At 36.9% G+C, this 27,722-nt stretch overlaps 1 protein-coding gene across 1 annotated transcript in view; it reads right to left on the reverse strand.

The window, feature by feature from the left end:
- ADGRB3 (adhesion G protein-coupled receptor B3) overlaps window positions 1-27,722 on the reverse strand; it is an 880,035-nt gene that overhangs the window by 49,746 nt on the left and 802,567 nt on the right. The window contains exons 21-26 of the mRNA XM_040261415.1: window positions 17,804-17,954; window positions 15,081-15,150; window positions 12,198-12,264; window positions 9,605-9,690; window positions 2,078-2,176; window positions 1,589-1,760 (exon numbers count right to left, since the gene is read on the reverse strand). Of these exons, the coding sequence (XP_040117349.1) occupies window positions 1,589-1,760; window positions 2,078-2,176; window positions 9,605-9,690; window positions 12,198-12,264; window positions 15,081-15,150; window positions 17,804-17,954 (645 nt within the window). The remainder of the gene's footprint in view (window positions 1-1,588; window positions 1,761-2,077; window positions 2,177-9,604; window positions 9,691-12,197; window positions 12,265-15,080; window positions 15,151-17,803; window positions 17,955-27,722) is intronic.

A 27,722-nucleotide genomic window follows, 5' to 3' on the forward strand; every position in this document is an offset into this window, starting at 1 on the left:
GTGAAAGAGGAGAGTGAAAAAGTTGGCTTAAAGCTCAACATTCAGAAAACGAAGATCATGGCATCTGGTCCCATCACTTCATGGGAAATAGATGGGGAAACAGTGGAAACAGTGTCAGACTTTACTTTTTGGGGCTCCAAAATCACTTCAGATGGTGACTGCAGCCATGAAATTAAAAGACGCTTACTCCTTGGAAGAAAAGTTATGACCAACCTAGATAGTATATTCAAAAGCAGAGACATTACTTTGCCGACTAAGGTCCGTCTAGTCAAGGCTATGGTTTTTCCTGTGGTCATGTATGGATGTGAGAGTTGGACTGTGAAGAAGGCTGAGCGCCGAAGAATTGATGCTTTTGAACTGTCGTGTTGGAGAAGACTCTTGAGGGTCCCTCGGACTGCAAGGAGATCCAACCAGTCCATTCTGAAGGAGATCAGCCCTGGGATTTCTTTGGAAGGAATGATGCTAAAGCTGAAGCTCCAGTACTTTGGCCACTTCATGGGAAGAGTTGACTCATTGGAAAAGACTCTGATGCTGGGAGGGATTGGGGGCAGGAGGAGAAGGGGATGACCAAGGATGAGATGGCTGGATGGCATCACGGACTCAATGGACGTGAGTCTGAGTGAACTCTGGGAGTTGGTGATGGACAAGGGGGCCTGGCGTGCTGCGTTTCATGGGGTGGCAAAGAGTTGGACACGACTGAGCGACTGAACTGAACCGAACCATCTTCTCAAAGTTACTAGCATGGCACTGTGTCACTGTGTGTTTTAGTCACCACCATCCCCAGAGTAAATGCTAAATGACTCAGAAACCTTGTAAACACTGTGTCACTGCTTGCAAGCACTCAGAATAATTTTTGCACCAGTTGGAAAACAATATTTTATCCCTAAACAATTTAAGTGTGAACTCCATCACTCATCTGGATAGATTTGGTGTAAGTCATTCTCAGTACATGAAGGATGACTTCCTTCTCTCAGTGCTACCAGCAAACCTCACCAGAACCTGGAGAAATGCTGTGATTATAGACCTACAGTCCTTGGGGACTATCCATCATGCTCCACTGTGGCCATTTTTGGGTGTGTGTGTGTGTTTTCTAAGCATCAAATCCATATTGAAATCATCCCTTTTGAGTAACCTTAACCATACCTTAGTACAGAGACAAAAGAATTGCTCATTCATCTTCAACATTTTCTATCTAAAACAAAATTAGTTAAGTATGAGGAATGGGGTTATGCCGTGTGTAGAAGCACAAGTTAGGGAACAGCTTTAAGAAACAGCATCATATTATCTTTTACAGATAGGCCTCCCACCCTCTTAACTATACCTGTGATTGTATCATAGCCTCTCTTGGCACCTCTGCTGGTGTTTCCCCTTGCTTGGGGCCATTTGTTTTAATCTGTCATTTTCAGAGTCCAAGGAGTCCCCTTTGCCTTGACCTTTTCCTTTAGCATTGATGCTCCAACAATTGTCTTTAGAGGAGACCAGCTTTAATCTCAAGATCCAGTTATTAAAAGAAAAGATCCTATTTATTAACATGGAAAATACTCTTCTAAGTATCATTCTTCATTCCTGCAAGAATGATGTTTCTCACCTCTCTTCGAAGAATGCAGTGGACCATGACTATCACAAAGCCTTGTAATGAATCAAACACAGCAAAAAGTATCTGAAACAGGATGGAGCGTTTGTCTGTCATCGCCAGAACTGCAGACATCCACGTCAGAGCCAGAAGGGGCAACACCACACAGGAGCTCCAGAGAGACGCCCTGTTGGAAGAGAAGAAGCGACATTATATAGCTGCACGTGCGCCTCACGCCATCACCTAATCCCCGTTCAACAAAGCATTCTTCTATGTGGCACCAATATATTAACTTGGAAGCCACAAAGCGGAGAAGATTGCACAGTGTTACTTATGTTTTGATAAGCAATCCCACAATAGTTATAAAAGCAGTTGCAAATTACAAACATTTACGTATGTTCTTAGCTCTAGTATTAGCGAACATGACTTATTTTCCATCGTAGCATTTTCTCACATGCACGGGAGCACGTTTGTAACAGGAAGATGTAAATGATTGGGACTAACATGGCATTACTGGCGGTGGTGGCTGATAAAGCTGCTGTTGAAACTACTCCACACTTGGCACATTTGAGCGTCAAACCGCTATGAGGCTCACTCATCTGACTGCAAACAAACAGAACACCCACAGAAAGAACAAGAGAGTGAATTGTCACCAAAAAACGTTGCTGCTATAAGTTAGCTTTTAAATATGATTTCATGCAGAAAAGCGTATTTATCAAAGAGGAATTCTCTCGGTCGTGTTTAAAGATGCATTTACGCTACACATTATTTTTGTAACATTTACCTCTTAACAATATGGGCCTTTGTTACATGCAAAGCATATTTTGATCATTTATACCATAAACGGGTCTTGTATCTACAGGTCAAAGTTGCCCAATACACTGAGTTAAACGTAAGTATGTATTTGTGTGGACAGACAGTGAAAACCCTTTATTCAGAACCTTGATAATCAAACAGGTAAGGATTCCTAGTTGCAGAGATTTTCCATGTCATTTACAAGAGGAACATAATATCAGTTAAAACCTTCTGAAATACACACAGGTATCTCAGAACTCCAACACAAGGAGATACATATTATAAGCTTTTAGTCCTATGAGGGAGATGTAGCCTTTAACCGAACATATTTACATTTTGAAATTTCATTTAGCATCAAGGAATTGATCCTGTATTTTAGGATGATTTGAATATAGAGATTGATAAATTTGATGAAGTATTAGTTGCGAATAAATAGAGTGACAGTTTAGCTTTAATAAGACACATTTAATATAGTTACTAAGTTCAAAACGTTCTTTCTGAATGTTTTGTCACAGACATAATATAATAGTTTTTAAATGGTATATTCAAGTCTAGAGGATTCTGCGGATAAATTCAGACACACGATGTAGAAAAACTTGACATATTTTTCTTTAGAAAAGAGTATTTTGTAAACGAATGGTTTAACAGAACCTTACCCTCTTAGGAGAAACCAAAATGAAATTATTTGATCAAACTTCAAAACACCTTGAAATGATCTTCTGTGGTCTCTCATCCATTACCATGTGATGTTTATGTGTAAAATACAGGCTTTCCCTGTATTTCGACATTTTTAAGAATCAGTGAACTAAAATGTATTGGAATGGGTGAATTTAATTCAGATGACCATTTTATCTACTACCGTGGGCAAGAATCCCTTAGAAGAAATGGAATGGCTCTCATAGTCAACGAAAGAGTCTGAAATTCTGTACTTGGGTGCAATCTCAAAAATGACAGAATGATCTCTGTTCGTTTCCAAGGCAAACCATTTAATATCACAGTAATCCAAGTCTATGTATGCCCTGACCAGTAATGCCAAAGAGGCTGAAGTTGAATGGTCCCATGAAGACCTATAAGACCTTCTAGATCTAATAGCAAAAGAAGATGTCCTTTTTATCATAGAGGACTGGAATAAAAAAGGAGGAAGTCAACAGATACCTGGAGTAACAGGCAAATTTGGCCTTGGAGTACAGAATGAAGCAGGGCAAAAGCTAACAGAGTTTTGCCAAGAGAACATATTGTCATAGCAAACACCCTCTTCCAATAACACAAGCTGCTGCTGCTGCTGCTAAGTCACGTCAGTCGTGTCCGACTCTGTGCGACCCCAGAGACAGCAGCCCACCAGGCTCCCCCATCCCTGGGATTCTCCAGGTAAGAACACTGAAGTGGGTTGCCATTTCCTTCTCCAATGCATGAAAGTGAAAAGTAAAAGTGAAGTCGCTCAGTTGTGTCTGACTCTTCGCGACCCCATGGACTGAAGCCTACCAGGCTCCTCCGTCCATGGGATTTTCCAGGCAAGAGGACTGGAGTGGGGTGCCATGGCCTTGAGAGGACTCTAAACATGGACATCACTGGATGGTCAATACTGAAATCAAACTTATTATATTATCTGCAGGCAAAGATGGAGAAGCTCCATACAGTCAGCAAAAACAAGACCGGGAGCTGACTGTGGCTCAGATCATGAACTCCTTATTGCCAAACTCAGACTTCAATTGAAGAAAGTAGGGAAAACCACTAAACCATTCAAGTATGACCTAAATCAAATCCCTTATGATTATACAGTGGAAGTGACAAATCAAATCAAGGGAATAGATCTGCTAGACAGAGTGCCCGATGAACTATGGATGGAGGTTCATGACATTCTACAGGAGGCAGTGATCTAGACCATTCCCAAGAAAAAAGAAATGCAAAAAGGCAAAATCGTTGTCTGAGGAGGCCTTACAAATAGCTGAGAAAAGAAGAGAAGTGAAAGGCAAAGGAGAAAAGGAAAGATATATCCATTTAATGCAGAGTTCCAAAGAACAGCAAGGAGAGAGATGAAAGCCTTCCTCAGCAATCAATGCAAAGAAGTAGAGGAAAAGAACAGAATGGGAAAGACTAGAGATCTCTTCAAGAAAATTAGAGATCCCAAGGGAACATGTCAGGCAAAGATGGACTCTATAAAGGACAGAAATGGTATGGACCTAACAGAAGCAGAAGATATTAAGAAGAGGTGGCAAGAATACACAGAAGATTTTCATGACCCAGATAACTATGATGGTGTGATCACTCACCTAGAGCCAGACATCTTGGAGTGTGAAGTCAAGTGGGCCTTAGGAAGCATCACTATGAACAAAGCTAGTGGAGGTGATGGAATGCCAGTTGAGCTATATCAAATCCTAAAAGGTGATGCTGTGAAAGTGCTGTACTCAATATGCCAGCAAATTTGGAAAACTCAGCAGTGGCCACAGGACTGGAGAGGTAGTTTTCATTCCAAACCCAAAGAAAGGCAATGCCAAAGAATGTTCAAACTACCACACAATTGCACTCATCTCACACAATAGCAAAGTAATGCTCAAAATTCTCCCAGTGAGGTTTCAAAAGTATGTGAACCAAGAACTTACAGATATTCAAGCTGCATTCAGAAAAGGCAGAGGAACCAGAGATCAAATTGCCAACATCTGTTGTATCATAAAAAAGTGAGAGAGTTCCAGAAGAACATCTACTTCTACTTTATTGACTATGCCAAAGCCTTTGACTGTGTGGATCACAGCACACTGTGGAAAATTCTCAAGAGATGGGAATACCAGACCACCTGATATGCCTCCTGAGGAATCTGTATGCATGTCAAGAAGCAACAGTTAGAACAGGACATGGAACTATGGACTGGTTCCAAATTGGGGAAGGTGTATGTCAAGGCTGTATATTGTCACCCAGCTTATTTAACTTATATGCAGAGTACATCATGAGAAACGCTGGACTGAATAAAGCACAAGCTGGAATCAAGATTGCCAGGAGAAATATCAATAACCTCAAATATGCATATGATACCACAATTAAGGCAGAAAGAGAAGAACTAAAAAGCCCCTTGATGAAAGTGTAAGAGGAGAGTGAAAATGTTAGCTTAAAACTAACATTCAGAAAATTAAGATCATGGCATCTGGTCCCATCACTTCATGGGAAATAGATGGGGAAACAGTGGAAACAGTGACAGACTTTTTTTTTTTTTTGGGCTCCAAAATCACTGCAGATGGTGACTGCCGCCATGAAATTAAAAGATGCTTGCTCCTTGGAAGAAAAGTTATGATCAACCTAGACAGCATATTAAAAGCAGAGACATTACTTTGCCAACAAAGGTCCATCTAGTCAATGTTTTGGTTTTTCCAGTAGTCATGTATGGGTATGAGAGTTGGACTATAAAGAAAGCTAAGGACCAAACAACTGATGCTTTTGAACTGTGGTGTTGGAGAAGACTCTTGATAGTCCTTTGGACTGCAAGGAGATCCAACCAGTCCATTCTAAAGGAAAGCAGTCCTGAAAATTCCTTGGAAGGACTGATGCGGAAGCTGAAACTCCAATACTCTGGCCACCTGATGTGAAGAACTGACTTATTTGAAAGACCCTGATGCCTGGAAAGATTGAATGCAGGAGGAGAAGGGGATGACAGAGGATGATATGGTTGGATGGCATCATCGACTCAATGAACACGAGTTTGAATAAATTCTGGGAGTTGGTGATGGACAGGGAGGCCTGGTGTGCTGCAGTTCATGGGGTCACAAAGAGTTGAACTGAACTGAACTGATCTGGTTTTCCCAGTAGGTTTTTTAAAAGACTAATATTGTGGTGGACATGTAGTACCATGTTTAAACTAAAAATGGTAGAACAGAGAAAGTGACAAGGGGCTCATAATTCAGAATGTCTGGTTTCTTTTAAAGAGGTGCCTTCATTGGTGAATCGAACTTTGATAAGATGATAAATCTGAAAGTTATTAAGGAAGCAGATTAATCAGTAGACCCCATGAGAAAGATCAAAACTCTGAGAGTTAGATGTGGGGGTGGAGAATATGATTCTAAACTATTCACTTTACTAATTCAAAATAGGGCAAAGGTACTAGCCACAAGTGTCCAGACTTTTCCAAGGAATAACTAATAACAGTCTACCCAGTTTGGTTCATGAATGGTTCAGTGGCCAGTGTGTTTGCATCTGCTCCCAGGAGAATGCCTATACCAATATTCTTCACATTATATACTTTATAACAGTAGATAAGAAAGTTCCATTGCAGGAAAAAAGGAGAAAATGAAATAACTTATTTGAGATGTTCTAAAAAGACACATCATTTTATCTTATTTTCACTCTTTTCCAAATATCACTTAATATATGTTGATATTTGCAATAAATTCCCCCTTGGTAACTAACTATACTTTATGTGTTAGAAAAAGTTATTCTAGTTTGGGTATTACAAAACTTGTCAAATTATTGTATTATTGTTTTAATATTCATTCACCCATTCTTTTATCAATCTTTATTGAGCATAAACTAGTTGCTTGGCAATAATGGATGATGAAAAGAAGAAAGGAGATTAAGAAGTAGGTAGAATGGGAGGAGGAATATGTTGATACAATCGAACATGTCGCTCAGTCATGTCTGACTCTGCAACCCGTGGACTGTAGCCCACCAAGCTCCTCTGTCCACGGGATTCTCCAGGCAAGAATACTGCAGTGGGTTGCTATTTCCTTCTCCCTGTTGGTACTATATTTGATTCCAAATTATAATGTTTCAAAAGAAACACTTGGTGTGTATATATATATATATGTATATATATAATATATATATACACACACACATATGTATATGTATATTTGTATTTATGTATGTGTATATATATATATTCTAATAACCTGAAATGGTCTATATTTACAATTAGAGTATCAATTAAATTAATCAGTTAGCTTCTTGACTGATGTTTCTTTAGATAATTCTGATTATCTGTTCTTCACTGAAGTCTGTGTTATTGGCCTCACTGCTTCTCTGGGAACTAAAAATTCGCTGCAAATGTTCAGATCTGAAAAATTCATTCGGTCACACATTGGAATAGAGAGCAAATTTCAATCTTTAAGCTAAAATAGCATTTTCTATTATAAAAGATTAAGCCTAGAATCATTAATTTATTAATAATCTTTTTCTGCTTTGTTTTAACTTGTATTAACTTTATTTGTATTTCTCTAGTAGTGGCCTTTGAATAAGGAAAAAAAAAACAAAACTGACTCAGTTTTCCCAGTAAAACAGATGCAACTTCTATGACATTTTTAGAAACAGGGATTTTAAAATTAATATGTAGACTGAAATGGATAACTTCTATATTCATAAAGATAATGTCATTTCTCCTAAACCTATGTTCTGCCTTACAAAGAGTTACATGAATCAAACTGCATATTGCATATAAAACAATCAAATGAGAAAAACAATACTGACTGACTTTAATAAATCCTCAGCATTATGCTTATTCCGATAATCTCATCTCTTTTTCTGATCTCAGTGTCATGAATGGTGGTATCATGGGTGCTTGCTTGACAGAAGTTCAGGGTCCTTTGCAAACATGCTGTCCAGCTTGGCTTCTTCATCTCACCCATCATAACAAGAGTCACCAATGGTGAGTGAGTGCTTTCTTGCTATTTGCTACATACTCTAGTGAATGCTTTATATACATTTTTTTTTTCATATACTCTATCATGAAGCAAGAGTTACTACCCCCATTTTACAGGTAAGAAGACTAAGCTGTAGAAAGATGAAATAACATGCCCAAAGACACACAGAGCTAAGAAATTGCAGAGCTAAGCATGATTAGCTGATTTTCTGAGCATGATTTTCTCTTCACTTCCAAGCTTTATCTTAACCACTAACCCACTCCACCCTCAATTTTAGCAAGTAATTATACAACTTTACACCACTAGTGGCAGAAATGAGTTTCTATATCCAGTACCCAGTATGAACAATTTATTCTAACATGATTAACCTAGGCAGAAATAACTGAAGTAGCTGTTGCTCCAATTTGACGACTTCAAACTATCGATTAATAGTGTGAAAGTTTCAAATTTAAATGGCATAGGAAGCTCAGTGTCTATGCAAGCTCAAGTCTGCCTGTTTCAAGTTGCCTTAGAGACTTATCTGAAATGAAAGAGGTCTCCAGATGGGAAGTGATTCCCGCTCAGAAAGGAATCGCCAATTATGTGTTTATTACATCATTGCAGTTCTAATGTTTGATTTAAATGATATCTAACTTCATACTGAAAGCCATTAAACCTAATCTTTTAATAGGGGAAAAATGCCCAGCCTATCTTGTCTCTTAAATTCTTACATAGATTATAAACACATGAACAATTTAAAATTCCCACCAGCCAGTGATAAAATACTATGACCATTAAGGATACCATAGATTATTAAAGAAATGAGAACATCTGGGGTAAGCTTTGAATGGGGATACAGTTAAACAGAAAGGGGAAAGCTATAAACTTTTTATAAGAAAAGATTCAAAGGGAAATTAAAAAACATTACTATTTCATTCAAGGTTTTACAAATTTATGAGTTAATGATATAACTTTAAAAAGATGCTACCAATCCTGCTTATAAAATGTTATTGTCATTAGATATGGTGATATTATAATAACAGTAAAATTAAAGGAGATATTTTGCATTATTTTATAAGTGGTTAAAATGTGCAAGTGAAAATTATGAGTAACTTTCTAGCAAGTTATAGTGAAAACATCATAAAAATGAATGTATGATAAAACTAGTGTTTCCTAATTATTTCGAGTGAAGAATTTTTCTGATATATACAATGAACAAATAAAATGCAATATTTTTGCCCTACTAAGGTTTGCTTGTCCTTATTCTGTCACGTCCCATACTGAAATTAGGTTCAATCTACCCTCCTGTCCTTTGTGACTACAACTAGGAGGTCTCTGAAACTCTCACCCGAGAACAATTATTTCAAGTCTAGCCTTAATATTTAATCTTCTTATCTTACAAACAGGCAATACACACAAACAAATTCAGATTTTCTTAATGGACTTTTTCATTATTTTCAGATTTTGCTGACACTTCTTAAGAATAGCCCATTGGAAGCTCGAATGGCATAGTCCACCATACACACCAATTTCTCAAGAACAAAATCCAAGGCCCAGTCAAATGCAGTCGGTGATCTGGGACTGGTGTATGGGACATGCTGTAAACACCCTTCAAAATCCACCAATTGCAGCTTACCCGGCTCTGTGTTTGAGCTTTTTATCTAGGATCCCATCTCTTGAAACAAGTTTATTAAATACCAAAATGCCAATCACCATGTTGACCTGTCAGACAGAAACAAAGGTTGAAGGGAATCAGGTCCCTGATTTTTCTTGAGAACCCACTTTTATCCATTCACAACCTTGGCAGAATTCTATACTCACAATGGTAGTGACAGGAAGCCCTTCTCAAATATTTTATAAGTGCATACAGGAAAACAGGGCAATTTACCAGTAGTGTTAGTGTCCATCTCTTAAAGGATTCTCGTGAGTTGGCTAGGTGGGTTACTTTAATGTTCTGAAGTATTTTCAGCTCATTTACTGTCCATGTTTTGCAGTTAACGCTGAGGAAATTAATATTGCATGGCCTAACTTTTAAATTGCCATATTATGCCAATCTAGCATTCTTCTCTCTGAATCATCCCTGAATAAAACAAATGGACTAATGAGCTTTACACTATGTCTGGGTATCAGAAGATTATGTCTTGCAAAGTGCAGCCAGGGTGAGCCCTGCCAGGCAAAGGTGCTAAGGTTTGTCATTGCCCGGAACTGGGAGAACAGAATGCCTCAGTTCTTCGTGCTGTGCAACTGTTTTCTCCCATGAGACTGGGGGCATTTTAATGCACCTTGCTTTTCTGGACAAAGGGGAAAGGCTATTCAATTCACCAGCATCCTTTCAGATGGACACTCACACTAATTTTTATAATGTGCTCTATTGAACCAGTCTCAGCATCTCTAAGACTCTTCTATCCATTTAAAAGGTCTCTTGCATAACAAAGCTGAGATGAAATCACACATATTCATCTTTCTCAAGTCAAATTGTAAAATGCTGTAGAGAGAGCTGTGGTCTAGTTGTAGCGGCTTTATTATAAGTGTGCTGGGTTCTCTAACCTACTGGCACTTCCTGATAAAGGAATCCAGTACAATGCTGAAACCAAGATAATTGAGGAAAAATATTTTCTCCTTTTTGCCTTCCTGTCCCTTACCCTCCACGGTCGAAAGAATCTTGGTGCAACACCCACTGCAAATGGTGAAGCTATACATTGCAACTAGTAGCTTGTGAAAAATATGTTTTAAATGAAGCAGGATGACTAGTTAATAAAAAAGAAACTTCTACTTCTCCATTACACTTTGAGCAGATGGAATATAAAGCTAGAGTCTGCTTAATTACTGGTGTAAAGAAGATCCAAAGAAACTGTTAGGTAAAGACTTAGAAGGGGCCACTCTTCATAGCTCCCTAACAAGATACCATTTGATCAAGCGAAAGACTGACTCATCTTCATATATCTATATTTGAACTTAAAAAAACTGTATTCTGTGGATTCTATTAATCTACAATTTAAACATGAGAGAATTCATCACCACTCCAAAGACCTTTTGTCTTTCAATTACACACATTCTCATTGTTTCTTCACTTTAGGGTTATATGTATATTAATCTAGAAGCCTAGGGAAGTAATTCAGTTGATTAAATAAAAGTTCAATGCAGTGGCTAGAACTATGTCTGATAATTTTAGTTTTCCTATGCTCTTCTAACACCCATGCCTAGATTTTTCTTGTAAATCACCAAGTTTCTGCTCCCTTTTATAATTTAGAGGAGGAAGAACAAACTTTAAAGAAAGAAAACCACATAGAGCTATTAAGAAAGATATCTCCAGCTTCCAACTTACTGAATGATTCAAGAATTGAAAAGGTACCTTTTCAATTAGAAATCTGATTATACAAGGAAATGCATCTTTGTATTTAATTCAGATTGTTTACTTTTTCTCTGACATTTTTCAAAGATTTATTAGATAAGAAAGATCTGTAATCAATAAATTCAGAGACACAGAGGAAAGGCAAGTTTGTGGAAAACTTTCATGTTCCTATAAATAAACATGCAAAGGAATTATTCTGTGATTCAAAAAAGAAAAATTTGTAAAACTTCATGCATAAATATGGTAAGGGTTCTCAACTAGAGGGGGGTGACTTGTACCCTCAGTGAACATTGCAAAATCTCTGGAGACATTTTCTGATTATTACAACTTGAAGGGTACCATTGCTATTTAGCAGGTAGATGCCACTGGTTCTGATAAATATACAGGACAGCCCCACAACAAAGAAATGTCCAGTTCAAAACATCTGCAGCAGTGAGGAGGAGAAACTTTGAGACATGAACATACACTTTCTTGTTGATATTTGGTGTCAGCCCCAGACACCAAATTAAGAGATCTGAATAATTATGTAGATCATATTATGAAAGTATAAAGGTATAATAGTGTAAAGGTGAAATAATAATAAATGAGGAAATTCTATGTTAACAAGGAAGAATTTACTGAAACTTACTCAAACTTCTTCATAAATGTGAAATTCCTGAAAGAGAAATTCCATACTCTCATGCTTAGTATTCGTCAGGCTTCAAAATAAGAATATTTTAGTGTGATAAAGCACTGGATAGACGTCAACATTAAAATTTAAGTAACGATTCATCAAAATTTAAAATTTCTGCACAATCAATACGAAAGTGTCACTCTAATGGAAGCAAAGTAGACTTTCTTTGTTCAGAAAAACAATTAAGCTGATTTTGGTGTTTACCAGGACAACAGCAGCTGCAGGTCCCACAAAGGCGTAGAGTAGACCTCCTTCAAGAGAGAGCCAGCAACTGGAAAGAACATCAGATAAAAACTAACACCAATTAGTGACATGTATTAGATCACTAACGTGTGACACAAATAGTTTGGACTATGTGCTTAGTCTTGGAATTCTGGCATATTTCAAAGGCTCATAGTTTTTTTAAAAAATACATGGAAGATATGAAAAAAAGCTAAAATTAGCATACTTCGTGAGTAACATATACCACATACCTCTCACAGAAAAGAAACTCTGATTATGAGGCTTTACTGTCAGGCAGTTAAAACATTTTAGACAAATTACTGTTGCAGTGAGATTTTTACAGTGACTTTCAGTACAAATGTAACTATTAAGTTATGCAAAATGCTGCTTTATATCCATTATGGAATTTTTCAAGTATACTCTGAAGCAGGAACAGTGTGTTTTTAGAGACTTATACATGCCATTTACCTGTTCTTCCTTGAGGCCATTGAGATAGTGGAAGATATTGGTTTAAAAGCCATCACTGTAGGGAATAGATAATCTACATTTTGCATGTTTTTTTTTTTTCTTTCTTCCAATTTTACTTTTTCCCAGACTGCTAAAAAATCACTAAAGATAAGCTTTTGAATGAAATAAGTGTAGCTGTGTTTGTTTCAATTACTAGATTCCCCAAGAGATTGCAGGTTTTCATGGACAAAGACAGTAGCCATTTAGGTACAAATGCTCATTCTGTCACAGCAAAGGACTGTCAAGAGGCCTTCCGGATGCAGAGTCATGTCTACCACTTCATGCACCTCTCCTTGACCTTTGACCCTTTCATATTAGTTCTCAGTCCCCTGAATCAGCATTCTGCCTCCAAAATGAATAGCAATCAACAATCAACAATACCTGGGGCTTCCTTGATGGCTCAGTGGTAAAGAGTCCACCTGCCAATGCAGGAGACACAGGTTCGATCCCTGACCCAGGAAGATCGCACAGGCCACAGTGCCACTAAGTCTGTGCACCACCACTGTGAAGCCTGTCCTCAAGAGCCTGGGCGCTGCAACCATTGACCCCACGTGCTGAAACTACTGAAGCCACTGCCCCCGAGAGCCCTCGTTACGGAACAAGAGAAGCTCCCCCAGTGAGAAGCACCACAGCTCGAGATGAGCTCCTGCTCACCGCCACCAGGGAAAAGCCCGTGCAGCAACAAAGACCCATCACAGCCAAAATAAATAAACAAACTTATTAAAAAGAACGCTTAACAATACTATTCTCTCCTCTTCTAAGAACTTTTTTATATTGGCTGTGGTGGTGGTTACATGATTCATGCATCTGATAACTCACAGAATTATATACATTTAATAGTGGATGCTACCATGTAAATCAGTGTGTGTGTGTGTGTTCAAAGTCTGCATCTAGTTATTGCTCCTTGGTCATAACAGCAAATTAATAAAATTCTACTTTCCCACTTTGAGATCAACAATTTAATGTCTATTTTTAAAACAAAACACCTAGAGGAAAAGCCCTTAGGTATGATAGAACACTTCAGTTTGGCATCTCCAAGACTGCCACTAAACTTCTGCAGTTTTGTGTAAATTCATCTTCAAATTGGTACTCTCCTGCTTGTACTGCATTCATTTTCAACCATACACTCCTTGAGAGCTGGAACTGTGCCATCTATAATCCTACTTCTTTCCATATCCCCACCACAGTGGCTTTCAAAAAGTCATGCTATTTTGAAAAATAATAGATTAAAGATAACAGGGCTATAGGAAGACAGCTCTGCAGCATACACTATCAGTTCCATCCTGTAGGATGTATGAGAAAAACAAGTGCTCTGATGATGTGAGTTCTTGCAATTCTTTGGAAGTTTCCTTGGGATGGCAGGTCCAGTGGTGTCTCTTGGCACACTTTCTACTTAGATGAACCCACCAAGGGCCTAATTAGCCCCAATTCCCATCTCAAACCTGTGGACAATTAAATAGGACATCTCCTTTTAAGACTTACACTTCTAACAAGATGCCATCCTTCTCCCCATTTCTCAGCTGTCTCCTCTACTTTAAAGAGCAGATGAAGCAAAATATGAGACTGCACTGCTTTATGTTTGAAATATTAAATATAAACGACAAATTCTCCAACAGGATGTTCTCAGTATTACAGGTCTGATTAGGGTAGGCTGGTACCACATCCCTCTTTTACTCCCTTCTAATTTCTTCTGTAGCCTGGGCATTCTATAACGTGGTCTACTGATCCCCTGGCCTTTGAATTTGAATACATATCTCCCTAATACAGCAATAAAACTTGAAGTAACATGATAAAATATTGTTGCTGCCAGTATATATTATCATCTGTGAAATCAGAAGCTCAGATCAGAGTCCTATTTTAAAATGTAAACGTGTCAAGATTTATCCAAGTCTTTAAAAATGCATCTGAGATGGAACATGCAAGATAAATATAGAAATATTTTACAAATTATAATTCTACTTAATCATTAATACTGGAATGACCTATATGGGAATATAATATAAAAAAAGTGCAAATGTATATATATAACTGATTCACTTGTTGTACAGCAGAAACTAATAGAACATTGTAAATCAACTATATTCCAACAAAAATTAATTTCAAAGAAAGAAAGAAATTAAGACTCTGGTGTTACAAAGAAATGGGAAATTGAAAGAATTCTGAACAGCCCTGCAGCATTTAATGCCGAACTTTTGTGCATTTAAGGCACCTTACATCATTCCTCATAATGTGACTTCAACCACTGTTAATGACTCAGTGACAGAGTACAAGCCATCAGCAGTGCCAGCCAAGACTAATGAAGCATATTTGACAGTTTACTTAATTATAAATAAGATTTATCACCGTGGACGGACTTACTAGTGATCAGTGCCATATCCTTTTGTCCTGGTGAAGCCTACGGATGTGGCCACCACTAACGCTGGTAAACCTGCAAGAAAAGCATTGTCACATTTCACATTTGGCTACCGCCACTGTGCACACAGGCTCAAGCAAAGCCAGGAAAGACCTGGGACTCTGAAACTGGAGGAACTACCTATGGATGGATCACTTCATAAAGTATTATAAATTTTTTTCCAAGTACAAAAATATGAGCGTGATAGCTGGGTTTTTAAGTCAGTGCATTTCTCTGATGTTGCTAGGTTACCACCGCATTTGATATGGGTTTAAAAGAAACTCATAACAGAGATTTAGTATATCTTTTTAAGTTATTTTTTCCCTAGGGTTTACATTCCTATAAAGGAATTTATAGTTATAAAATCAGAAAGGCAAAAAAAACCCCACAAAACAATGGATGTTCTGGGGTGATGGAATATCACAGAAGTGGAATGTACAGTTGATCTCTTATTGATCCACATCAAGCTGTACTTATAATAAGACAGGAAAAAATATATCTCATCATTTAACTCTTTATGATTTACTTATACTAACAAGAATGTAGGAACAAGGTTAAGGGCCCTGAGGAATTGATCTTTAGGCTTCCTACCCATCCTCTTTTCACAATCCTGATTGAAGGTCAGAGATTTATACCAATTTTTCTTCATGAACCTCTAGGTAGGTAACACTCTGTGCCTTAGTCCCTCAGCATCCCAGTGCCAGCATCCCTGCAGCAACTCTGACCTGACATCTTTTACTTTATGCTTCTATGAATCATGCTTACCTTGCTCAAGTTCAACAGAAACTCCCTGTGTTTGGTGAGTGGGATTCAGTCTGACCTAAGCTGCTAACTTTTTTTTTTTAAGTTCTAGAAGACCATGCCTTTTTATCAGGAAGCCCATGCTTGTTTTTTTCCGATTGAAAAGTTCATCTTCTGATCATCTAGCTGTGTCCCCTCCACTCATCATTTTCCCTCCTATCCTTCTTCCTTATTCTGGCTATTTTCTTCTGGAAATTTTCAAATGATACCACACCCCTTCACGAGGTTTAAATGATGGGAACTCCAAGGGACACAACATTTTTTTAAAACAAATACTTGTCTGTGTGTGTGTGTGTGTGTGTATAAAATATATAAAGTATATATGCGTGTATGTATATTTATACATGTCTATATATACACATGTGCATGCCTGTGCACACACACACACACATATGTAAAATATCTCCTCCCTTTTCCTTTTCTTCCTTCTTGTCCTTCTCCTTTTCAGTATAGTTGACTTTTTTGATTGACTAGACCAAGTTTGTCAGAAAAAAATCCTCTTCTGGGTCCTAAGCTGAAAAGCTAAGTCTTCATTCCATATAATTCAGATTAATTTTTTTCTAAATTATTATGTTGCACTTTGCCATCATGAAACTCATATGCCACTATTCTGCCCACTCTCAGACTTCCTCACAGTCTAGAACCATTGGTTTAGCTTTTTCACTACCCAGGATAGTTTAATATTAGCTGTAAACCTGGAGACCCTGTAAAGCTATACACCCTTCTCCTCAAGATCACCTTTGGTGATGATGTTAAATAATTTAGCTAAGGTTCCTGTAAATTGCTATTCTTCATACTTCAAGGGAAGTCTTCATTTCCCTACATATTGTAGTTCTTGGATCTAGTCAAACCCTGATTCAATACCATTCCAGCTTTAGATGGTCTTTATCATGAAATTCAGACAAAAATTGTAACACAGTGTAAGAATATTGCATTCTCCAGTCTCTTCTTAATGGCTTTCCCATTTGCCTGTGCAGACATAACAGCCCCTGGCTGAAATCTGATGGATAACCTTGGTGCTCTTGGTCTCGTGTTTTTCTAGAATGAACTATTCTGACATGGTAATAAGTCCACTTATTTGTGATTCTTCAGGCTACCTCTAGCATTCATTTGTTATATCTTTGGTCCAAATTTCCTCATTTTTTTTTTTTTTTAGTGCAAGTCTTTTGAAACTCAAAGGAAAAAGGGAAAAAATCCTGAGCTTTTTCTAAAACTAGTTATTTAATTAATTAATTCTAATTAAACTAAATTAATTCATTAGTTCCAGTTAAACTTTATAATTGGCCCTTTGAAATGTACAGGTCCTCCAGATTCCCATTTCATATGGCACTGTGCGAGGAACTTTTTCTAATGAAAAATTAATTCATCCTCAGCCTGTCAGCAATTTTTGTGTTTCCTTTGAGAACTTCATGGACTAGCCATGTGGTTTCATTCATGGTCTAGATGGCTTTCTCTTGTGTCATGAATAGCTCTCTTGAAATGGACTCTTCAAGGCTTTCTTGTGGGCAGTACAAGGTTAGTGTATAAGACAAGAACATTATGTTTTGAGCACTGAACTTCTTAAGACATTTTGCATTTTCAGAACCTATAGTAGAGAATACTTTTGATTTCTTGCTTGTAGATACCTTAGATCTCATTTACTACCATGCGGGCACTATTGATTACCAACTGACCAGCTACGTGGCCATCCAGTATTCACTCTTTTTAAAGTTCCACAACCTCAAAGAATGTTCCAATGTGACTAACATCCTATATTTCCACTTCGACATACTGAATTAGACACAAAGAAAAGTAGCCTGGGGATAATCACAGTTTCCAACTTCATTCATTACAGCAGTGTTCAAAGTCATTTTAACAAGAGTACGAAAGGGAATAGCAATATGCTTACCCCATCCAAGGCACAAAAAGCGTTTCCTTATAAGCCGTGTTCTAATTTTTCCAGTTACAGCCATATATGATTGCCACGCTTCAGTCAAAACCCAACAGAATGAAGCCAGGAAGAAAAAGTGCAGAAATGCTGTGGTGGTTGTACAGATGCTCTGTGGAAACAGAAAAGACTCAGCTCAACACGGCGGGGGGGGGGGGGGGTCATGTGTCTTTCAGGGGGTTGTTCATCTCCAACTCATTGCTTTTACTTCAAATATCTACTTCTTTGTGACAGAATAATTGTTTACAGAAATTAGAAACCCTGGAGTCTTTAAGCTGTACAGTATCTTACAGAATAAAAGTTCTAATGTCATTGTGTATTCAATTTTTTATGAGAAGAAGCCTGAATGTAAATTTAAACTCAAGGGAGATTAAAATTACTACTTTCCTTGATGTTGTTTTTCTTGAATCATAATTATGGGAATGGTCCTTTCTTTGGTTTAATATAAGTTACAGACATCTTGCATAATTCTTTTGGCTACACTGTCCATCCCTCCTTTTAAACCAATAATGCTTTGCTGTTTTATCTGCTGATGTTCAGATTATATCACCACAGTTTCTCAAAAGAAAAAAAATTACTTTGCTTTTATACAATGTGATATTCAAAGTATAAGAGCAAAGTACAAAATGAGGTTTGGCTAATAGCCTAGAACAAAAATAACATACGTATTTTAAAGTACTCAATACATTGTGTGTGTGTGCACAGTCGTCAGTCACGTCTGACTCTTTGCATCGCCATGGACTGTAGCCCACCTGGCTCCTCTGTCCATGAAATTTTTCCAGGCAAGAATACTGGACTGGGTTGCCATTTCCTTCTCTAGGGGATCTTCCCGACCCAGGGATCAAACCCCTGTCTCTTTGCATCTCCTGCCTTGGCAGGTAGCTTCTACCATTGCACCATGGGGGAAGATACTTACTTAAAACATTGCTCTGTGTTATTATACATTGCTCTGTTATTATATTATAAGGTGTGTCATAATCAAATCATTTTGAAAAACTAATCTAGTCACTGGCCATGACTTCATAGATATGTTTCTTTCTGTACTTAATCAATTAAATGTGTCACCATTAGTTACTTATGACTCATCTGCAAAGATGAGCAGCTTCATTTGGCTAAAGGCTGCTACTTGCTTCATTACTGGTATAATTTCTTTGTGTAAATCTTGTTAAAATATGTCTTTGTAAACTTTCCTTTGTCAGTTTCAGTCTTGATTATTTCCAAAAATTGAAAAAAGGAAAACACGGAGCTACAAAAAAGATCACTAAAAACTCACAACAAAGAATTAAAAGTATTAATACAATCCCACCCTTCTCCCTCCACTCTGATCCACTGTCTTTAATACCTTAGCCCAAATTATCCATGTTTTTAATTCTTTCAAAATTCACCAGATGTTCAGTCCTTCTTATCCTACAGAAAGACCTTGAATGATCAATATTTATTTCATCAGGTTGTTTTAATGAGGAGGGTTAATATACAGATGCTGAGTAGGACTATAGTAGGCACTCAGCAAGTGCTTAACTGATTATGACCATAGTCATCATTATTTTAAGTAGAACAAAAAAGGGTGTTATCAGTTTTCAGCATGGGGTTCCTTATCTCACGTGGTACTTAAATATACTTGGTGCTTAAGCTTATTCTTATAAAACTCATAATTTTCAGTCTGAGAAAGTCATGGATTTCCAGCATCCTCTTCCTCATCATTTACTCCTGTTTCAGCCAGAATGTAGGCGATTTACCCAACTCTGATTCCTTCTGTACTTGAGACACTGAGACTTTTTCCAAGTTGAAGTTTAAACATCTGCAGGCTGCTTACTTTGCTCATTCCTGATCTGCAGTCTCTTGCAGATTTGAACTTCAAAGATAACTTTTTCATTCAATTTCTGGACTAGTTACATGTTCTAATTTACCTGTCATTTCTTTCCATCCTTTTGGATCACCTCAGTAGCTTGTGTTTATTGATTTATAAACTATCAATACAGGGTTATCTAAAACAATGTAAAATCCTGAATTATTTAAATGCTAAGTTTTCACTTTCATGCATTGGAGAAGGAAATGGCAACCCACTCCAGTGTTCTTGCCTGGAGAATCCCAGGGACGGGGAAGCCTGGTGGGCTGCCATCAATGGGGTCGCACAGAGTCGGACACGACTGAAGCAACTTAGCAGCAGCAGATGCATGGAAATTTTGTAAGAAATAATAAAATGCTCAAGATCTCAATACAGAGACTTTTAATTTGCTCTCTCTATATTATGTTTATTACTTTGGGACTTCCTTTAATTCTGATACAAATTGACATACTACTAATAAAAATAATTTGGGACTATTGACATTTATATTTTAATAATTCATGTCTCTCTTTACAAAGATATGGCCACAACATGTAGGGGAAATAAATAGCAACTAGAGAATTAAGACCCTATGGGTGATTGCATTCTACTATGGTCAGGTGAATATTCATAAATGGCTAGAAAGTGGTCCAAGTATGGAGTTAAGCTGTCTCAACCTAAGCAAAGTGTATATGTGAACTGAGAGGTCTAAAGTCAAGGGTGCAATGATGCTGGGAGAGAGAAGGAGCTACATTCTGCTTTATTATCATATGAAGGGTCAGTATAAAGTCAGATACCACATTCATGAAACACACATTGATCTTTCTACTGGTATGGAGAGGGAGGAGGGAGGGGGTTCAGGATGGGGAACACGTGCATACCTGTGGCGGATTCATGTTGATATATGGCAAAACCAATAAAATATTGTAAAGTAATTAACCTCCAATTAAAATAAATAAATTTATATTAAAAAAATAAAATAAAAGGAACAAAAAAAATAAATGAAGTACAACTTTTATAAACAGCAATCTTCAAGTAAAGTCTGTTATTTGCACATTTGTTACATCAGTTTCCACAAAATGGCTATTCTAAGTTTGGTGCTCAGGATTTTTTAATTTCTTCTCTGGTAGAACCTAAGTCCCACCTCGGTAACCCACAGAGATCAACCATCCTTTGGATCCTGCAGATTTTTTCACTTATAAAGTCAAACTTTGACGTTCCTTTTCTGCAGATGGCAAGTGTTGACATCTTGCCATCTGCTCACCTCTTCCTACCCAGATACACTAAGGTGACCTTTGCTCTTACACTGTCTTCTCATTCAGCCTGGTGTCTGCTCTCAGCTCCACCGCAGTGGGGAGTTCACAGCTCACCACTCCGAACACAAGACTCACTAGCTCCTCCAGCTCTTCAGTCAACTCTTCGACTCCTCGCCAAACCTCAGTGTGGTCCTGCTCTACAAATGATGAGTGTTGCTGACAAATATTAGAAACCTTGGAAAGGTACTTAAATTGGCAAACTGATGGTGGTTTATACCTATAGACTTCATATACACTCTTTATCCCAAATCCATAGGAATGATAGAAAATGTTTCATAAAATAACTGGAAAGAAAAATATGTAAACAGTGGTAGACTAACTACTACAAGAAATGCCTGAAAAACAGAAAGCCAATGATGGTAGGATGAATACCAGGGTTAAAGCTACCCATTAGGAGCAGAGATTAAGACATGAAAAGTAGGAGATTTAAGATATATGGATGGCACAGAAGTTCAACATCTGTTTAAAAGTATTTTCAGAGGGGAGAAAAAGGGAATTCTGGGAAAATGGAGCATTTAAAGAAATCTTATGGGGAAATCTCTCAATAACATTAAAGATTCTTTAGCTGCAAGATAGCTAACATACACACATACATCCACCCTAAGATATACTGCAATGAAATTTGTGAACATTAAGAATAAAGAGAAAATCTTAAAAGCTGTCAGAATCAAAAGAAAGATCACTTACAAAAGGATAAGAATCAAAATGACATCAGACTCCTTGTGAGCAACCCAGGATACAAGAAGACAATAGACTATCTTCAATACTTTAAGGGAAAATAACTTTGTTGAATTCAATACATAGCAAAACTATTATTCAAGAAGAGGTAGAAATAAAGATATTTTTAGAATGATAAGGAACTTTGAAGTTTATTACCTTAAGATTCTCTCTGAAAGAATTGTTAGACAACATAAACCAATAATAATAAGAAATCCAGAAGTGCAGAATGAGACAAAAGCTAGTCTCATAAATATCAATATTAAAATATATTAAGTCTAAACAAATGCTTATTAAACAATAAAAAATATATTGATAACATAGCCACTTGGTTATAAAACTCAATTTATATCCAAAAATAAACTCAGTCTTATTTTATTTGCAGGAATATTTCAGATAGTGATTAATTCTAGAAAAGGATGTTTGAACATCTATGTTAATAATGTTAAGGTTACCACAAAAAGCAGAAACAAATAATATATTTGCAAAATAGTAGAGAAATAGAGCTAAGAAAAATTTATGAGTCCAATTAAAGGTAAGCAAAAGGACAACTAGAAAATATAATAAACAGAAAAATCAAATGATGGTACAGAAATTTCCAACTACAAAAATCACAATAAATAGGAGTGCTTTAAATTCACTAGTTAAAAGTTAAGAATTTTTATCCTGGATAAAAAAATCCAGTAATGAATTTATAAGAGACCTCAAATGCAATGACATAGGAAGACTGAGAATAAAGAGATGAAAGAGCTATATTAAGCAAATGCTAATATGCAAAAATCAGATGTCACGATGTTAATATTGAAAAGAGCATTAAAAGAGATGAAGGACTTTTCATACTGACAAAAGGAGCAAGCCATAAAGAAGTTTCCAAAGTAACATATATCTATGAAACTCAAAAATTTTCCAAAGTCAGTTCAGTTCAGTCGCTCAGTCGTGTCCGACTCTTTGCGACCCCATGAATTGCAGCACGCCAGGCCTCCCTGTCCATCCCAACTCCCGGAGTTCACTCAGACTCACATCCATAGAGTCAGTGATGCCATCCAGCCATCTCATCCTCTGTCGTCCCCTTCCAAAATATATGAAACAGATATACAGATAAACTGAGAAAACTGCAAGGATAAATGTTAAACTAAGTTTAAAATGAAATACAACCTATAGCTCTCAGAAAGTCATGGAAAAAGTGGAGAAAAATAGTAATATGGAATATTATGACAATCATAAAAGTGATTAATCTTTTAAAAATATTATAGATAAGAAACAGAGCGTGTGCAATTCTTTAAAATGCAAATAGAATATTTTCAGAAGTTAACTAGTCCTAGGACAGAAAGGAGAATAAGATAAACTTCAGAAGTTTGATAACACATAGAACATTTTCACAAACTATAGTACAATGAATTTAGAAATCAACATTAAAATTCTGTATATCTTGGGGGGGAAAACTTTTAATAATTAATTATTTAAAGAGAAATTAATATCCAAATTACAAACTATTTAGAACTGAAAAACAAAAGAAAAATTTGTGCAATTTTGGTATGACAGTACTCAGGGTTGTAAAAGCTTTACATAGAAAACAATACAAAATGAAAATAAATAGGCCACTTAAAGAAATCAGAAGGAATTTAACACAGGCAAAAGCAGAAATTACAAATGAAAAATCTTAAAGACAGTAAAATTAATCCATAAAATCTAAGCTGATTTGAGAGGCTGATAAAGCAGCTAAATCTTTGGCCATTGTAATTTTTTTTTTGAGGGTAGAGGAGAATGAAAAATAAGTGACATTGGGAATATAAAAAGTTTTTTAAATTATCATAAAAGAACAGCAGGCACTGTATATATAAAAGTGAAAACCTACGTAAGATGGACATTCTTCAAGGAAAACATAAATGATCTAAATAAGACTGAGAGATGAAATATTAATCTTACATAAAATGGAAAGTTAATAAAATGTAATAAAAGAAATCTTCAAAAATGTTAAAAATTGCAGAAAATTTTACAGGCAAATTCTAACAAATGTATATATAAGCCCCATTTTATAAAATATTACCAGGTCAAAAACAAATAAGAAAAAGATTAGATGTACCTGACTCATTTGACAAGGCTAGTATAACAATGACACCGAAATGAACAAGATAAATATAAGCTTTGATACTTTCACTTATCTACATAAATGTGAAAATATTAAATAAAAGATAAAATCTACAAATACAGAAGAAAGATAATAAATCACTATCAAGTAAAAGTGTGTTTACTAAACCAAGATGATTTCAATATTAAAAATGACCTCAATATAATTTATTATATTAACAGACTAATGAAGACAAGTGATCATATCAATAAATGTGAAAGAATTTGATAAAATTCCAGTTATCACTCAAAATATCTTCATTATATATTATGAATAAAGGAGAACATTCATACTTTATAACTATTATCTCTCTAAAACTATGATGAAAAATTGTATTCAACAGTGAAATACCAGAAGCATTTCCATCACAAATAAAAGCAGTGTGGCCAACATCACCTCAACTATTCTAAGTTATTATAAGAGGTCCTCACCAAAAGAATACAAGAGAAAGCAATATGAAAGGAAGAAATCATATTGTCATTATTTTATAAATATATCTCCTTACTAGAAAACACAAGAGGATCAATTTTTTTAAACAATGGAAACAATAAGGAGAATCAAGAATGTGGCTGGAAATAAGATCAGCATACAAAAGTTGGGTTGTACAATGAGATCAATACACAAAACTAACTTCCTAATGCATCAACAATGTTCACCGGAAAATGTAATATAAAATTTATAATGAATCATAAAAGATTCATATCTCTTCTCCTTCCCAAGCCGTGTTGAAATGACCAAGTTTCAAGCCCCAGGAAAAAAGAGAATAGGTTGTAGATAGGAGTGCTGACATTCAGAAGATGCTGAGGGAAGAAGGGGTGACTGGCAGAGACAGTTACATCCTAAGTGCTTGTAGGGGGTAGACAGTGGGGATGGAAATTAAAATTGTAATGGAGCCAATTCACTCTGAAGACCTTCTGTGGGTTTAACACTTATACATAACACTTTACTCCTCCAGAAGCAGAAGGAGGACCTAGTTTTGCATGGGACTGAAAAAGAGCCAGGTTGGCTGAAAATTCTACATACAGAAGAGCTGAAACTGTTCCCTTCCTGCTCAGGACAGCCTAGTGTAGTCACAGTGAGGTTTAGTTTCTGGAAAATTCAGTGGCTGGGTTCTGAATCCAGACACCAGTTTCATTAGGGGTACAAGGCAGATACAAATGTCTGCATTAACTATTGGCTCCTCCCTCTAATTCTCCTTCATTTCTACTCTCAAATTGCCAGCAGGTCAGAGGTTAAATTTCTCCCCGAAAGGGGAAAAGTCTTCATACTCTGGCTCATCCTTGATTAACATACTACACAACCTTTCAAAAAATCCATCTACCCTACTAGAGAGCTTCAAGTCACTTTTGAGGACCTTGCTTTTACATGTAAATATACAGTCAAGGATAATCAGATAGCTGAGGTTATCTTCCAACATGAGAGGAAGAAAAACAAAGCCAAGCAAAGAAAAAAAAAAAAAAATGAGGAGTGAGGAGAGATAATAGGGGCAACCAAAAAATAAAAACTTCTAAAACAGATTGAGTTATTCAGAAGCTGATAAAAGATATTGCACCAAAAACCAAAATCGCTAGGGGAAGATTATCAGATGAAAGAAAAATTCCTTATTCATATTAACAACTACAAAACACCTCAAATACATTTAACAAAATGTACAGGAGGTTTACATAGAAAATTATAACATTTAATAGAAGAACATTAAACAAGACATTACTAGCGTGTGAGATGAGTACAATTGTGCAGTAGTTTGAGCATTCTTTGGCATTGCCTTTCTTTGGGATTGGAATGAAAACTGACATTTTCCAGTCCTGTGGCCACTGCTGAGTTTTCCAAATGTGCTGGCATATTGAGTGCAGCACTTTCACAGCATCATCTTTCAGGATTTGAAACAGCTCCACTGGAATTCCATCACCTCCACTAGCTTTGTTCGTAGTGACGCTTCCTAAGGCCCACTTGACTTCACATTCCAGGATGTCTGGCTCTAGGTGAGTGATCACACCATCATGATTATATTGGTCATGAAGATCTTTTTTGTACAGTTATTCTGTGTATTCTTGCCACCTCTTTTTAATATCTTCTGCTTCTGTTAGGTCCATACCAATTCTGTCCTTTATCGAGCCCATCTTTGCATGAAATGTTCCCTTGGTATCTCTCATTTTCTTGAAAGTGATCTCTAGTCTTTCCCATTCTGTTGTTTTCCTCTGTTTCTTTGCATTGATCACTGAGGAAGGCTTTCTTATCTCTTCTTGCTATTCTTTGGAACTCTGCATTCAGATGCTTATATCTTTCCTTTTCTCCTTTGCTTTTCACTTGTCTTCTTTGCACAGCTATTTGTAAGGCCTCCCCAGACAGCCATTTTGCTTTTCTGCATTTCTTTTCCATGGGGATGGTCTTGATCCCTGTCTCCTGTACAATGTCACAAACCTCAGTCCACAGTTCATCAGGAACACTATCTATCAGATCTAGTCCCTTAAATCTATTTCTCACGTCCACTGTATAATCATAAGGGATTTGATTTAGATCATACCTGAATGGTCTAGCGGTTTTCCCTACTTTCTTCAATTTAAGTCTGAATTTGGCAATAAGGAGTTCATGATCTGAGCCACAGTCAGCTCCCGGTCTTGTTTTTGCAAACTGTATAGAGCTTCTCCATCTTTGGCTGCAAAGAATATAATCAATCTGATTTTGGTGTTGACCATCTGGTGATGTCCATATGTAGAGTCTTCTCTTGTGTTGTTGGAAGAGGGTGTTTGCTATGACCAGTGTGTTCTCTTGGCAAAACTCTATTGGCCTTTGCTCTGCTTCATTCCATACATATTCCAAGGCCAAATTTGCCTGTTACCCCATGTGTTTCTTGACTTCCTACTTTTGCATTCCAGTCCCCTATAATGAAAAGGACATCTTTTTTTGGTGTTAGTTCTAAAAGGTCTTGTAGGTCTTCATAGAACCGTTCAACTTCAGCTTCTTCAGTGTTACTGGCTGTGGCATAGGCTTGGATTACTGTGATATTGAATGGTTTGCCTTAGAAACGAACAGAGATCAAAGAATCCTCAAACTACTGCACAACTGCACTCATCTCACATGCTAGTAAAGTAATGCTCAAAATTCTCCAAGCCAGGCTTCAGCAATACATGAACAATGAACTTCCAGATCTTCAAGTTGGTTTTAGAAAAGGCAGAGGAACCAGAGATCAAATTGCCAACCTGCTGGATCATCAAAAAAGTAAGAGAGTTCCAGAAAAAAACATCTATTTCTACTTTATTGACTATGTCAAAGCCTTTGACTGTGTAGATCACAATAAACCGTGGAAAATTCTGAAAGAGATGGGAATACCAGACCACCTGACTTGCCTCTTGAGAAACCTATATGCAGGTCAGGAAGCAACAGTTAGAACTGGACATAGAACAACAGACTGGTTCCAAACAGGAAAAGGAGTACATCAAGGCTGTATATTGTCACCTTGCTTATTTAACTTATATGCAGAGTACATCATGAGAAATGCTGGGCTGGAAGAAACACAAGCTGGAATCAAGATTGCCGGGAGAAATATCAATAACCTCAGATATGCAGATGACACCACCCTTATGGCAGAAAGTGAAGAGGATCTAAAAAGCCTCTTGATGAAAGTGAAAGAAGAGAGTGAAACAGTTGGCTTAAAGCTTAACATTCAGAAAATGAAGATCATGGCATCTGGTCCCATCACTTCATGGGAAATAGATGGGGAAACAGTGGAAACAGTCAGACTTTATTTTTGGGGGCTACAAAATCACTGGAGATGGTGATTGCAGCCATGAAATTGAAAGATACTTACTGCTTGGAAGGAAAGTTTTGACCAACCTAGACAGCATATTAAAAAGCAGAGACATTACTTTGCCAACAAAGGTCTGTCTAGTCAAG

This window comes from Oryx dammah, unplaced genomic scaffold (genome assembly GCF_014754425.2).
Source record: "Oryx dammah isolate SB20612 unplaced genomic scaffold, SCBI_Odam_1.1 HiC_scaffold_19, whole genome shotgun sequence".
NCBI lineage: Eukaryota > Metazoa > Chordata > Mammalia > Artiodactyla > Bovidae > Oryx > Oryx dammah.